This window comes from Phocoena sinus, chromosome 5 (genome assembly GCF_008692025.1).
Source record: "Phocoena sinus isolate mPhoSin1 chromosome 5, mPhoSin1.pri, whole genome shotgun sequence".
NCBI classification, from domain to species: Eukaryota; Metazoa; Chordata; class Mammalia; order Artiodactyla; family Phocoenidae; genus Phocoena; species Phocoena sinus.
The window spans coordinates 93,308,199-93,324,976 of NC_045767.1; the positions used below are offsets into that span (position 1 = coordinate 93,308,199).

General features: G+C 37.6%; 1 protein-coding gene across 1 annotated transcript in view; it reads right to left on the reverse strand.

The window, feature by feature from the left end:
- Positions 1 to 16,778, reverse strand: part of CCDC158 (coiled-coil domain containing 158) — a 78,059-nt gene that overhangs the window by 6,542 nt on the left and 54,739 nt on the right. Inside the window, exons 18-21 of the mRNA XM_032633143.1 lie at positions 15,416 to 15,475; positions 8,108 to 8,167; positions 5,338 to 5,405; positions 2,931 to 3,089 (exon numbers count right to left, since the gene is read on the reverse strand). Coding sequence (XP_032489034.1) covers positions 2,931 to 3,089; positions 5,338 to 5,405; positions 8,108 to 8,167; positions 15,416 to 15,475 — 347 coding nt within the window. The remainder of the gene's footprint in view (positions 1 to 2,930; positions 3,090 to 5,337; positions 5,406 to 8,107; positions 8,168 to 15,415; positions 15,476 to 16,778) is intronic.

The window sequence follows — 16,778 nt, forward strand, 5'->3', positions numbered from 1 at the left end:
CAGGGGAATTCTAGCAAACACTTAGAGAAGAGCTAACACCCATCCTTCTCAAACTCTTTCAAAAAACTGTAGAGGGAGGAACACTCCCAAACTCATTCTATGAGGCCACCATCACCCTGATACCAAAACCAGACAAAGATACTACAAAAAAAAGAAAATTAGAGACCAATATCACTCATGGATATAGTTGCAAAAAGCCTCAACAAAATACTAGCAAACAGAATCCAACAACACATTAAAAGGATCATACACTATGATTAAGTGGGATTTATCCCAGTGAGGCAAGGATTCTTCAATATACGCAAATCAATCAATGTGAAAAACCATATTAACAAACTGAAGAATAAATCTGTATGATCATCTCAATAGATGCAGAAAAAGTTTTTGACAAAAGTCAATACTCATTTATGATAAAAACTCTCCAGAAAGTGGGCAGAGGGAACCTACCTCAACATAATAAAGGCCATATACGACAACCCACAGCAAACATCATTCTCAATGCTGAGAAACTGAAAGCATTTCCTCTAAGATCAGGAACAAGACAAGGATGTCCACTCTTGCCACTCTTATTCAACATAGTTTTGGAAGTCCTAGCCATGGCAGTCAGAGAAGAAAAAGATATAAAAGGAATCCAAATTGGAAAAGAAGAAGGAAAACTGTCACTGTTTGCAGATGGCATGATCCTAAAGATGCCACCAGAAAACTACTAGAGCTAATCAATGAATTTGGTAAAGTTGCAGGATAAGAAATTAATGCACAGAAATATCTTGCATTCCTATACACTAACAACGAAAGATCAGAAAGAGAAATTAAGGAGACAATCCCATTCCCCATGGCAACAAAAAGAATAAAATACCTAGGGATAAACCTACCTAAGGAGGGTAAAGACCTGCACTCAGAAAACTATAAGACACTGATGAAAGAAATCAAAGATGACACAAACAGGTGGAGAGATACACCGTGCTCTTGGATTGGAAGAGTCAGTATTGTGAAAATGACTATACTTCCCAAAGCCATCTACAGATTCAATGCCATCCCTATCAAATTACCAATGGCATTGTTTACAGAACTAGAACAAAAAATCTTAAAATTTGTACGGAGACACAAAAGACCCCGAATAGCCAAAGCAATCTTGAGGGAAAAAAACAGAGCAGGAGGATTCAGACTCCCTTACTTCAGACTATACTACAAAGCTACAGTCATCAAGACATACGGTACTGGCATAAAAACAGAAATATAGATTAGTGGAACAGAATAGAAAGCCCAGAGATAAAGCCATGCACCTATGGTCAACTAATCTATGACAAAGGAGGCAAGGATATATAAGGGAGAAAACACAGTCTCCTCAATAAGTGGTGCTGGGAAAACTGGACAACTACATGTAAAAGAATGTAATTAGAACATTCCCTAACACCGTACACAAAAATAAACTCAAAATGGATTAGAGACTTAATGTAAGACCAGACACTATAAAACTCTTAGAGGAAAATGTAGGAAGAACACTCTTTGACATAAATCACAGCAAGATTTTTTTTGACGCACCTCTTAAAGTAATGGAAATAAAAACAAAAATAAACACATTGGATCTAATGAAACATTAAAGCTTTTACACAGCAAAGGAAACTATAAACAAGATGAAAAGACAACGCTCAGAATGGGAGAAAATATTTGCAAGCAAAGCAATTGGCAAGGGATTAATCTCCAAAATATATAAACAGCTCATGCAGCTCAGTATTAAAAAAACAAACAACCCAATCAAAAAATGGGCAGAAGACCTAAACAGACATTTCTCCAAAGAAGACATACAGATGGCCAAGAGGCACATGAAAAGCTGCTCGACATCACTAATTAGTAGAGAAATGCAAATCAAAACTACAATGAGGTATCACCTCACTGTAGAATGGGCATCATCAGAAAATCTACAAAGAACAAATGCTGGAGAGGGTGTGGAGGAAAGGCAACCCTCTCGCACTGTTGGTGGGAATGTAAATTGATAAAGCCACTATAGAGAACAGTATGGAGGGTCCTTAAAAAACGAAAACTGGAACTACCGTATTATCCAGCAGCCCCATTCCTGGGCATATACCCTGAGAAAACCATAATTCAAAAAGAGTCATGTACCACAATGTTCATTGCAGCTCTATTTACAATAGCCAGGACATGGAAGCAACCTAGGTGTCCATCAACAAATGAATGGATAAAGAAGATGTGGCACATGTATACAATGGAATATTACTCAGCCATAAAAGGAAACAAAATTGAGTTATTTACAGTGAGGTGGATGGACTTAGAGTCTGTCACACAGAGTGAAGTAAGTCAGATAGAGAAAAACAAATATCGTATATTAACACATATATGTGGAATCTAGAAAAATGTTACAGATGAACCAGTTTGCAAAGCAGAAATAGAGACAGAGATGTAGAGAACAAACGTATGGACACCAAGGGGGGAAAGGTGGGTGGGGGTGGGATGAATTGGAAGATTGGGATTGACGTATATACACTAGTATGTATAAAATAGATAACTAATAAGAACCTGGTGTATAAAATTTCCTCCAAACTGAAAAAAAAAAAAGAAAGAAAAGTCATTCTCAGCATTTAAAAGAAGACTCAAAATCTTATAATAAAATAGAGAAAAAAGGTCATTATTCATGTCAGAGAAAGAAACAGATAATATTTACCTATAATATGTATGTATATTTACTGAGGGGTGTGTGTGTATGTGGTATACAGTAACTATTCTATTTAAATAAGACTCAATAAATAAACAAATAAGGAAGACCCACTTAAGCACACACCCACCACACAGCATCAATTAGAGTGTACGTATAAGAACACCATGTGAACCTTTATTAATTCCAATTATAGAACTTTTAAGTCACTGGAGTAGGAAATCAATTACTCTCATCAGTTATATCAGGTTATTCTTACCTTTAACAGAATCAGGTGAATGAACAGGCTTGCTGGATCTATATTGTGGTGTGGAACCTATAGAGTCTTCAGCCGAACTAGTTAGGGATAAGTGAATTGGAGACTTCTTAGGAGAAGAATGGAATGAATGAGAAGCTGAATTTTTCACAGATGGACTTCCTAAAATTTTACAAGAACAAAAGCAAAAGGACAGAATTACTTAAAAATAGTATGCTGCACCTCTCAAAAAAATCAAACTCTCATGAGACTATGTTCCCAATCATGGGGCTGGGGTGTGTTCTGGTAAAACCCCAAGGCTTTGTGTTGGAACAGAAAAGGGCTACATCATAGGAATAAGGAACTGGACCTGCCCTTGGGGATCCTGAGGTCCATCTTCAAGTCATCTTAATTCCTGATTGGATTAAATTGATCTGGGATTGCTGGTGTCCTTGGTTGTGTACCAGAAGCAAGCATGAATGCTCTCTGGAGGAAGGTGATCATATTCTAAGTCTGAAACCATCTGTACAATTTTTCACATATGTCTGTCATACAATAAAAATAACCAGGCATATGAGGAGACAAAATAACATGGCAGAAAACCAAGAGAAAAAAAATACAGGTAATAGATATAGACCCACAAGGTCTGGATAATGGAGGCGCAGACTACCACAGATTCAACAGCATTACTCCAAACCCCAAATAAGTTCTTCTTATATAAAGAAAATCATACCTAGGTATATCAATAAAAACCGCAAAAAACAAACAAACAAACAAAAAACCCACAAAAAATCCAAAGACAAAAACAGTCTTAAAGCTGCCAGAAGGGCAAAAATGGCAGATTACATTTAAATGAGCAACACTTAAATTTAGAGCTGACTTCTTAGTAGAGACACTGGAAGCCAGAAAACAGTGGAATATTTTCAAAGTGAAGGAAAAATGTTAACCTAGATTCTATACTCAGCAAAAATATTCCTCAAAAATGGGGACAAAATAAAGACAAGTTCAGGAAAACAGAAACTGGGAGAATACATTAAAGGGAACGTTAATGGCATAAGTAAAATGATAGCAGATAGAAAGTAAAGTGTGAATATGTGGGTGTATCTAAATGAATTTTAACTGTACAACACAATGCAAATGATCCATTATGGTATTTACCTTTACCTTTACATGTGACAACAACTGTATGACAGTTGGAAGGAAAGTGAATGGAGTTAACATGTTCTAAGGTACTCACAACTCATGAGAAAAGGCAAAGGCACTCACATATTAATCTAATAAAACAAGGATATATGTTGTATTCTCTTGGGTAAACATTGAAACAACAGTATAAACATATAAGTGAAGTAAAACCTGAAAGAATTGTTCAATTTCAAATAAATGCTCTTTTCTTCAAAATATTAGTTCTCAAAGATTTCTCACAAGTTAAAGGTTTAAAAATTAAAATTTGCAATTATTTTATTTAAGAATATTATGTTTTTATTTTAGGTATACATAGATACTCTTCTACAAAAGACAAGAAAATATGGAAACTTACCTTCTTCCATCTATTTCACCTCACACCTCGATTTTCCCTATTTACACTATTACTGTCCAGATTTATAGCTACAGTTTGTTGAATAACCATCATTTTCACAGTATCATTCTTTCCCATTTATTTTGCTCTCTTCCATAAGAAGGCTGATAACGTGTCTGCTGATTTGCCTTCGCCTTCCAAATCTAACATATTCTGTATCATTATCTTTCATGCTTCTTAGGTTTAAAAATTCCTTTTCTGTAATTTTCTCTTGGGGTCCATCATGTCCCTGACTATGGTTTCAGTCATGCATATCCTAATTCTTATTTTTCTAAGGCTTTCCTCTGTAATGTTATTATTTTTTCTTTTCCATATCTAGCCCGAGTTGTGCCATTTTGTTTTTCAATAGATTCTGTTATCTTTCAATCTCTTCCTTGATCTCCTTGTTTTATAGAGAACATTTTGTCTTTGGAAAGTATATAGAGAACCATCCGTCTCATTTCTTTTTCTTTTCTTTTCATCCATTCAGTAATTATTTATTAAGGACCTGCTATGTGCCAGGAAAGTTCTAGGTACTGGATATATCAGGGAACCAAACAACTAAAGACATATGCCCTTGTGCAGCTTTCGTCTAGCAGGAGGTGACACACAATCAACAACATGAATTAGTAAGTTACATAGTATAAAAAATGCTAAGTGTAATTTAAAAAAAGAAAAAGATAAGGGGGACTGGGATTGTGAGAGGGTTATAATTTTTACATAAGGTGGTGAGAGTAGGTCTCACTGGGAAAGTGACATCTGAGCAAAGGCTTTAAAGGTGGTGAGGAGACTAGCAGTGTGGAGGGAACCATTGAAAGGGGAGCCACTGCAGGGTTTTAAGCAGGCTCCATTTCTGTGCTTTCATTAAAAACTCACCTGCAGATGGGAATGCGAAGCAACTAGGTGGATCTTCCAACTCTCCTGTGTGTAATGTGACTGGCTCTCTGGAAGCATAAGAATGGTCATGCAAAAATTCCATTTCAAAACTCAGTGTTAAGATTTATTGACAGAAACAAGCTAATGAAGGCAAAAGTGATGGCTTAAAATATAAGCCCAGGGCTTCCCTGGTGGCACAGTGGTTGAGAGTCCACCTGCCGATACAGGGGACCGGGTTCGTGCCCCGGTCCGGGAAGATCCCACATGCCACGGAGCGGCTGTGCCCGTGAGCCATGGCCGCTGAGCCTGCGTGTCTGGAGCCTGTGCTCCGCAATGTGAGAGGCCACAACAGTGAGAGGCCCGCGTACCGCAAAAAAAGAAAAAAAGCCCAAGATGGCAGCCATAACCCAAAACTGCAGAAGTCCTAAAATACCCTATGAGGGAGATCCAAAGTTGCATCATCTCTATGTATTCAGTGCCCATGAACATTTTGCAGAATGAAAAGGTAATAATATATAATCTTGGTTAGAAAATTCATTTTTGTGTAATAATAGCTATAAAACCCAATGTTTCTCTTATGGATTCTAAGAGATGCAATCTTAATGACTCATTTAAAATTTTAAAAACCAAAGGAAAAAAACACCTCTCTTAGCAATAAGTATTGCTTTACAAAACTATCAGACCTATTTAAATCAGTAAGTTGAACTAAACTACACAGTTCTCTGTAGGATGGGTACCAGTTTGATAATATTATGACAGCAGCTCTGAAGGTGGTGCCCTTGCAAAGAGGGTTTGTGAGGTCAACACTATTTTTATTACAATACTAAGGTATTATTTTCTTTTTAACTCTCGGTCTCAAACAAGTGTATAGTGGAGTTTCCCAGAGGCTCCATGATATCTGATACCACAGCAGATAAATGCAGAGGCAGATATGAGAATACAGCTATCTTTTATTAAGCCATGCGTTAAATTGATGATTTAAAGATTTTTAACGATTAAGTCTTAATGACTTTTTTTGAAAGACATATTTTTCATAATAAAATATGTTATTATGGTAATATATAATGTACTTTGTTACTTTTAAGTGAATAAATATCAAAATGTTTTAATTTTTTAATGCTTAAAATTAAATTTTATTTTCCAATACTAAAAATGGAAATGGCCTATATAAACAAAAGCTCTTTGGAATCCTCACTGACATTTGTGAGTGCAAAGGGATCCTGAGACCAAAAAGTTTGAGAATATTAGGAGGAAAGCCTTGGAAAGGAAGGTCATGGCTATATTGTGGCTAGTTTTAATTATCAGGGAAAGCAGTTTGTTCTTGCTGAAGTAGGCAATGGGGAGCCTTTGAAGGTTTGGGGGCTGGAAACATAGTCTGAGGTGTACTTCAGGCGATCAATCTGAAATTGATGCACAGAAGTGACTGGAACTTGCAAGAGATTGGAGATTTAAAACATCCACACTAAACACTGTAGAGTCCACCACGATGGTACATGCGAATGGTAAAATGGCCTAAAAAGTAGGATGTGGTAGGATGAACAATGGCTGCCAAATATATCTGTGTCCAAATGCCAAGAACCTATGAATGTTACCTTATATGGCACAAGAGACTTCGCAGATGTGATTATGTCAAGGATCTTGAGACGGGGAGATTATCCTGGATTATGTGGAGATATACCTACATTATCTAAATGCCATCACAAGTCTCTGTACAAAGAGGAAGGCAGGGGGAGATTTCACACAGAAGAGAGAAGGTGATGTGACAATCTCAGCAGAAAGACCGGAGGATGCTATGTCATAGGGTGTGAAGATGGAGAAAGGAGCCACAAGGCAAAGAGTGCAAAGAATGAGGCTCTAGAGGCCCAGAAGCTCTAAAAAAGAAAGGTAAGGAAATGCATTAATCCCAAGGGCTTCTGCAAGGAGTGCAGCCCTGCCATCATCTTGATTGTTCAGGTACTCAGAGGCAGAACACAGGAGCAGTTACAAGCCTGAGCTCAGGAACCAGCTAGACCTGAGTTCAAATCTGGCTCCTCTATTTACAAGCTGTATGACTTGGCAAATTGCTTGGCAAGCTGAGTCTCCATTTCTAACCTATATACAGGGGTAATAATGCCTATATCATAGATTCGATTAGACAGACTAAATGAGATGAGTCTAAAACACCCATACAATAGTAAAAATAAAAATATGCAGTAGATAGCTGCAGATATTATTAACAGGAACGATGTAATGTTACACACTCAGGTGAGAAGAAAATCAAAACTTGTTTCTTTTAGGCTATGAGAAAGCTGTATTTAGAAAGATTCAAGTTCACTGAATATTGATCAAACAGCAGGGACAGTAAGAAAGTATCTGTCTTAATTCATTCACTAAACAAATATTTCCTGAACAGCTACTATATGACAGGCAATATGCTTGGTGCTGAAGATACAGTAATGAAGAACCCTTTCTTTGCCTAAATGGAATTTAAACCCTAGAATTCATTTTCATATTCTTATCATACAAAGAGGGCTCTGATATCTCTATTTTTTACAAGTGGTAAAAATAGAAAAGATAAAAGCTTTTTTCCAGGCAGTCAGTCAATAAATAGACCCTATGACTATAAGCAACTTGAGGACAGAGCCCGTATCTGTCTTCCTCACTGTTACATCCTAAGGGCCTAGCACAGAGTGTGGCACATCATGGGCAGTTAACGATCTTCTGAATTAATGAATGAACAGTAGTAAAGGGGACATTTTGCAAGTCAGGGGCTGGAGAGAGAGTTTCTTACCTGCGAAGAGTTTCACTTGATTCGCTGCCTTCAGTGCATTCCCTTAATGAGTTGTTGCTTCTGTTGGCAGAGGGTGGGAGAAGTTAAAGACTACGTGACGTAATTTTAACTTAGTGATCAAACAAAATTGTTCCTCTGGATACTGCTTTTAGACAAATGCAGATTCAAAAGAGTGAGACTGGGGCGCTGGCTCTTCCCAGTGGAGAGAACAGTATGGAGAAAAGCTTGAAGACAGAAGGAAATGAACCCCTTTTGGGAATCAGGAGTAGTCTGTCTTGGTTAGAGCACAACACAGGAGGAGAGCAGGGTGGTGACGAGTTAGGGAGATTCTTCAGTGTCAGCCTGAGAACCATGTATTGAATGCAGCAGATCTGCAGGCAATGGCTTCTGTGTCTGACATGAGTAACAAATTAATATTAGCTTTTTTTCCTTTTTGGCTAAAGTCAGTTCTCAGAAGTTGTCTTTGTTTAGGGGTTATGGACTTCATTTCTTTATGATCCTTTTATGATTTCATTTAAACATTCAGCTATTCAATTATTAATAAAAATAGAACTGTTTTCAGTAAGGTTCTCATAATCCTATATTGAGGTTGTTGTAACTTCCTTTCAGACTACCTTTCTCTCAAAAGTTATGTAAGCTATTGTAAATACATGTAAATGTAGAAAAAGTATTCCGATTTTGGAATGGCATATCATATAAATATCTTCATCTGGTTAAACAGCAGTAAAATGTAAAATAAGCAAAAAAAAAAAAAAATGGTGGGTCTTCCCTGGTAGCACAGTGGTTAAGAATCCGCCTGCCAATGCAGGGGCCACAGGTTTGAGCCCTGGTCCAGGAAGATCCCACATGCCACCGAGCAATTAAGCCTGTGCGCCACAACTACTGAGCTTGTGCTCTAGAGCCCACAAGCCACAACTACTGAGCTCACACTCCACAACTACTGAAGCCCAGGCACCTAGAGCCCGTGCTCCGAAACAAAGAAAAGCCACCGCAATGAGAAGCCCGTGCACCGCAATGAAGAGTAGCCCCCGCTCACCGCAACTAGAGAAAGCCCGTGTGCAGCAACAAAGACCCAACGTAACCAAAAATAAAATAAATAAAATAAGTAAATTTTAAAAAATGCCTATTGTCTCTTTGGTGGGGCTAATGACAGACTCTGGGAGGGTTCACACCAAGGAGTACTTCCCAGAATTTCTGCTGCCAGTGTCCTTGTACCCACTGTGAGCCACAGCCACCCCCCGCCTCTGCAGGAGACCCTCCAACCCTAGCAGTTGAATACACATGTGGACTGAAGAAAACTCACAACCTAAAAGTTGCGAATTAAGCTGTACTCCGGGATCTTACTGAGGACTCTAGCACAGGCGGCAGCAGCTCAGATATCCCTGAGGAGCTTCTCTGAAGAGGATGTGCAAGAACAGCTGTGGGTCATAACTGGGAGGAGTCATCTTTGCATTTTTAACTGTTTCTTTCCGTGTGGAGGAGAGGCTCTTGGTGCACCAGCCAGGTGTCAGGGCTATGCCACTGAGGTGGGAGAGGTGGGAGAGCCTCTCCTCTGAGGTGGGAAAGCCAAGTTCAGGACACTGTTCCACAAGAGACCTCCCAGCTCCACATAATATCAAATGGCGAAAATCTCCCAGAGATCTCCATCTCAACACCAACACCCAGCTTCACTCAACAACCGGCAAGCTACAGTGCTGGACACCCTATGCCAAACAACTAGCAAGACAGGAACACAACCCCATCCATTAGCACAGAGGCTGCCTAAAATCATAATACGGCCACAGACACCCCAAAACACACCACCAGACATGGACCTGCCCACCAGAAAGATAAGATTCATGCTCAACCACCAGAACACAGGCACCAGTCCCCTCCACCAGGAGGCATACACAACCCACTGAACCAACCTTAGCCACGGGGGAGAGACACCAAAAACAATGGAAACTAAGAACCTGCACTCTGTGAAAAGGAGACCCCAAACACAGTAAGCTAAGCAAAATGAGAAGACAGAGAACCACACAGCAGGTGAAGGAGCAAGATAAAAACCCACCAGACCTAACAAATGAAGAGGAAATAGGCAATCTACCTGAAAAAGAATTCAGAATAATGATGGTAAAGATGATCCAAAATCTTGGAAATAGAATAGACAAAATGCAAGAAACATTTAACAAGGACCTAGAAGAACTAAAGATGAAACAAACAATGATGAACAACACAATAAATGAAATTAAAAATTCTCTAGAAAGGATCAATAGCAGAATAACTGAGGCAGAAGAACGGATAAGTGACCTGACGATAAAATAGTGGAAATAACTATTGCGGAGTGGGAATAGAGAAAAAAGAATGAAAAGAATTGAGGACAAGTCTCCCAGACCTCTGGGACAACATTAAACACACCAACATTTGAATTATAGGGGTCCCAGAAGAAGAAGAGAAAAAGAAAGGGACTGAGAAAATATTTGAAGAGATTAGACTTGAAAACTTCCCTAATATGGGAAAGGAAATAGTTAATCAAGTCCAGAAACCACAGAGAGTCCCATACAGGATAAATCCAAGGAGAAACATGCCAAGACACATTAATCAAACTATCAAAAATTAAATACAAAGAACAAATATTAAAAGCAGCAAGGGAAAAACAACAAATAACATATAAGGGAATCCCCATAAGGTTAACAGCTGACCTTTGAGCAGAAACTCTGCCAGCCAGAAGGGAGTGGCAGGACATATTTAAAGTGATTAAGGAGAAAAACCTACAGATGATATGATACTATACAAGATCACTCTACCCAGCAAGGATCTCATTCAGATTTGATGGAGAAATTAAAAGCTTTACAGACAAGCAAAAGCTGAGAGAATTCACCACCACCAAACCAGCTTTACAAAAAATGCTAAAGGAACTTCTCTAGGCAGGAAACACAAGAGAAGGAAAAGACCTACAATAATAAACCCAAAACAGTTAAGAAAATGGTAATAGGAACACACATATCAATAATTACCTTAAATGTAAATGGATTAAATGCTCCAACCAAAGGACACAGACTGGCTGAATGGATACAAAAACAAGACCTGTTTATATGCTGTCTACCAGAGACCCACTTCGGACCTAGGGACACATACAGACTGAAAGTGAGGGGATGGAAAAAGATATTCCATGCAAATGGAAATCAAAAGAAAGCTTGAGTAGCAATTCTCATATCAAACAAAATAGACTTTAAAACAAAGGCTATTACAAGAGACAAAGAAGGACACTACATAATGATCAAGGGATCAATCCAAGAAGAAGATAAAACAATTGTAAATATTTATGCACCCAACATAGGAGCACCTCAATACATAAGGCAAATACTAACAGCCATAAAAGGGGAAGTCAACAGTAACATAATCATAGTAGGGGACTTTAACACCCCACTTTCACCAATGCACAGATCATCCAAAATGAAAGTAAACACAAGCTTTAAATGATACATTAAACAAGATGGACTTAATTGATATTTATAGGACATTCCATCCAAAAACAACAGAATACACATTCTTCTCAGGTGCTCATGGGACATTCTCCAGGATAGATCATATCTTGGGTCACAAATCAAGCCTTGGTAAATTTAAGAAAATTGAAATCGTATCAAGTATCTTTTCCGACCACAACGCTATGAGACTAGATATCAATTACAGGAAAAAGTCTGTAAGAAATACAAACACATGGAGGCTAAACAACACACTACTTAATAACCAAGAGATCACTGAGGAAATCAAAGAGGAAATCAAAAAGTACCTAGAAACAAATGACAATGAAAACACGATGACCCAAAACCTATGGGATGCAGCAAAAGCAGTTCTAAGGGGGAAGTTTATAGCAATACAATCCTACCTTAAGAAACAAGAAACATCTCAAATAAACAACCTAACCTTACACCTAAAGCAATTAGAGAAAGAAGAACAAAAAAACCCCAAAGTTAGCAGAAGTAAAAGATCAGATCAGAAATAAATGAAAAAGAAATGAAGGAAACGATAGCAAAGATCAATAAAACTAAAACCTGGTTTTTTGAGAAGATAAACAAAACTGATAAACCATTAGGCAGACTTATCAAGAAAAAAAGGGAGAAGACTCAAATCAATAAAATTAAAAATGAAAAAGGAGAAGTAACAAATGACGCTGCAGAGATACAAAGGATAATAAGAGATTACTATAAGCAACGATATGCCAATAAAATGGACAACCTGGAAGAAATGGACAAATTCTTAGAAATGCACAACCTTCCGAGGCTGAACCAGGAAGAATTAGAAAATATGAACAGACCAATCACAAGCACTGAAAATGAAACTGTCATTAAAAATCTTCCAACAAACAAAAGCCCAGGACCAGATGGCTTCACAGGCGAATTCTATCAAACATTTAGAGAAGAGCTAACACCTATCCTTCTCAAACTCTTCCAAAATATAGCAGAGGGAGGAACACTCCCACACTCATTCTACGAGGCCACCATCACTCTGATACCAAAACCAGACAAAGATGTCACAAAGAAAGAAAACTACAGGCCAATATCACTGATGAACATAGATGTAAATATCCTCAACAAAATACTAGCAAACAGAATCCAACAGCACATTAAAAGGATCATACACTATGATCAAGTGGGGTTTATCACAGGAATGCAAGGTTCTTCAATATATGCAAATCAATCAACGTGATACACCATATTAACAAACTGAAGGAGAAAAACTATATGATCATCTCAACAGATGCAGAGAAAGCTTTCAACAAAATTCAACACCCATTTATGATAAAAACCCTCCGTAAAGTAGGCATAGAGGGAACTTTCCTCAACATAATAAAGGCCATATATGACAAACCCATGGCCAACATTGTCCTCAAAGATGAAAAACTGAAACCATTTCTACTAAGATCAGGAACAAGACAAGGTTGCCCACTCTCACCACTCTAATTCAACATAGTTTGGGAAGTTTTAGCCACAGCAATCAGAGAAGGAAATAAAAGGAATCCAAATTGGTAAGGAAGAAGTAAAGCTGTCACTGTTTGCAGATGATATGATACTATACATACAGAATCCTAAAGATGCTACCAGAAAACTACTAATCAATGAATTTGGTATAGTAGCAGGATACAAAATTAATGCACAGAAATCTCTTGCATTCCTAAACACTAATGATGAAAAATCTGAAAGTGAAATTAAGAAAACACTCCCATTTACCATTGCAACAAGAAGAATAAAATATCTAGGAATAAACCCACCTATGGAGATAAAAGACCTGTATGCAGAAAATTATAAGACACTGATGAAAGAAATTAAAGAGGATACAAATAGATGGAGAGATATACCATGTTCTTGGATTGGAAGAATCAACATTGTGAAAATGACTCTACTACCCAAAGCAATCTACAGATTCAATGCAATCCTATCAAACAACCACTGGCATTTTTCACAGAACTAGGACAAAAAATTTCATAATTTGTATGGAAACACAGAAGACCCCAAATAGCCAAAACAATCTTGAGAAAGAAAAACTGAGCTGGAGGAATCAGGCTCCCTGACTTCAGACTATACTACAAAGCTACAGTAATCAAGACAATATGGTACTGGCACAAAAACAGAAATAGAGATCAATGGAACAGGATAGAAAGCCCAGAGACAAACGCACTCACATATGGTCACCTTATCTTTGATAAAGGAGGCAAGAATACACAGTGGAGAAAAGACAGCCTCTTCAATAAGTTGTGCTGGGAAAACTGGACAGCTACCTGTAAAGGAATGAAATTAGGACACTCCCTAACACCATACACAAAAATAAATTGAAAATGGATTAATGACCTAAATGTAAGGCCAGACACCATCAAACTCTTAGAGGAAAACATAGGCAGAACACTCTATGACATAAATCACAGCAAGATCCTTTTTGACCCACCTCCTACAGAAATGGAAATAAAAACATAAAGAAACAAATGGGACCTAATGAAACTTCAAAGCTTTTGTACAGCCAAGGAAACCATAAACAAGACGAAAAGACAACCCTCAGAATGGGAGAAAATATTTGCAAATGAAGCAACTGACAAAGGATTAATCTCCAAAACATACAAGCAACTCATACAGCTCAATATCAAAAAAAAAAAACAACCTGATCCAAAAATGGGCAGAAGACCTAAACAGACATTTCTCCAAAGAAGATATACAGATTGCCAACAAACACATGAAAGAATGCTCAACCTCATTAATCATTAGAGAAATGCAAATCAAAACTACAATGAGATATCATCTCACACCAGTCAGAATGGCCATCATCAAAAAATCTACAAACAATAAATGCTGGAGAGGGTGTGGAGAAAAGGGAACCCTCTTGCACTGTTAGTGGGAATGTAAATTGATACAGCCACTATGGGGAACAGTATGGAGGTTCCTTAAAAAACTAAAAATAGAACTACCATACAACCCAGCAATCCCACTATTGGGCATATACCCTGAGAAAACCATAATTCAAAAAGAGTCATGTACCAAAATGTTCATTGCAGCTCTATTTACAATAGCCAGGACATGGAAGCAACCTAGGTGTCCATCGACAGATGAATGGATAAAGAAGATGTGGCACATATATACAATGGAATATTACTCAGCCATAAAAAGGAACAAAACTGAGTTATTTGTAGTGAGGTGGATGGACCTAGAGATGTCATACAGTGAAGTAAGTCAGAAAGAGAAAAACAAATACCGTATGCTAACACATATATATGGAATCTAAAAAAAAAAAAAAAAGAAAAAGTGGTCAGAAGAACCTAGGGGCAAGATGGGAATAAAGATGCAGACCTACTAGAGAATGGACTTGAGGATACGGGGAGGGGGTAAGGTAAGCTGGGACAAACTGAGGGAGTGGCATGGACATATATACACTACCAAATATAAAATAGATAGCTAGTGGGAAGCAGCCGCATAGCAGAGGGAGATCAGCTTGGTGCTTTGTGACCACCTAAAGGGGTGGGATAGGGAGGGAGGGAGATGCAAGAGGGAAGAGATATGGGGACATACATATAACTGATTCACTTTGTTATAAAACAGAAACTAACACACCATTGTAAAGCAATTATACTCTTATAAAGGTGTTTTAAAAATGCCTATTAAGTTGATTTCTAGAAAGTAAATTACTTTAGTACATTTCACGGAAATCCTTTTGGGTTTCAGTTAAACACTATCACAACTTTCCATCAATTCTCATGTGAACTGTCCAGACTTCCCAAATTACCTGGTCACATGTAAAATTCCTGGACAATTAATTAGATTCAGAATCTCAGATTCCTCTCACCTACGGCATATCTCTAATCTCAGGCTTGATTCAGTAATGCAATCTCTTATTCTATCATCTCTGTATAGATAAATGTCACTCTCAGTTAATTATACAAAGAATAATTTCTAGATTCCATGTATTTTTAGAATAATCAATTGCTCCTATGTATTTAACTCTTCTTTAAGGCACAACAGTAGAACTTAGGCCTCCAAGCAAATTTTGCAAAATGCTACCCCTGGAATTTGTCAACTTAGAAATGTTTTTGTTCCTTAAAAGCTTGAGGCTGAGTTCTGGCTTTGGTGCCAAAGCCTAAAATGACAAGGTCATTTGTAGGATTAAAGCAAATTAACATAAACTCTCTAACGGCAGGGGCTAAATATACTCATGTTGAATACAGTTCAATGTAGTCAAGCCCATCATTAGTGGCTGAAGTGATGGAAGTTTGATCAGGGAAGTCATAGTAATCTTGTGGAATGATTAGTGCTGGAAGCCAGGGGCTCTAATGTTTACTTCTGACTTTGTCTCTTTGCCTCATAGAGGGAGGCAACTTAATCTGTCTAAATGTAATCATCTGTCAAATGAGCTTAATAATACTGCCCTGGCTTAGAAGGCATATTATAGAGTTATGACAAAAATGAAAGTGCTCTGCTCTTCACAACAGCCAAGACACGGAAATAACCTAACTGTCCATCGACAGACGAATGGATAAAGATGTGGTATATACATACAATGGAATACTACTCAGCCATAAAAAAGAACAAAATAATGCCATTTGTAGCAACATGGATGCAACTAGAGATTATCATACTAAGTGAAGCTAGTCAGAAAGAGAAAGACAAATACCATATGATATCACCTATATGTGGAATCTAATATATGACTCAAATGAACCTATCTATGAAACAGACAGAATCACGGACATAGAGAGAACAGACTCGTGGTTGCCAAGGGGGGAGGGAGTGTGGGGGAGGGATGGAGGGGGAGGTTGGGGTTAGCAGATGTAAGCTTTTATATACAGAATGGATAAACAACAAGGTCCTACTGTATAGCACAGAGAACTATATTCAATACCCTATGATAAACCATAATGGAAAGGAATATTAAAAAAAAAGAATGTATATATGTGTATAACTGAATCACTTTGCTATACAGCAGAAATTAACAAAATTGTAAATCAACTACACTTCAATTAAAAAAAACTGAGAAAAAATAAAATGCTTGAGAACATTTTAAAAAAATGAAAGCGTCCTGCACATATAAGTATTCTTAGATGGAGTGAGAACAGAATATTTCTAACATGTGATTCAGAGAATACAATGTTATGCTAGGTAACTGGACTGTTATTAATATTTTACTACTACTATTAATAATATTATTAATA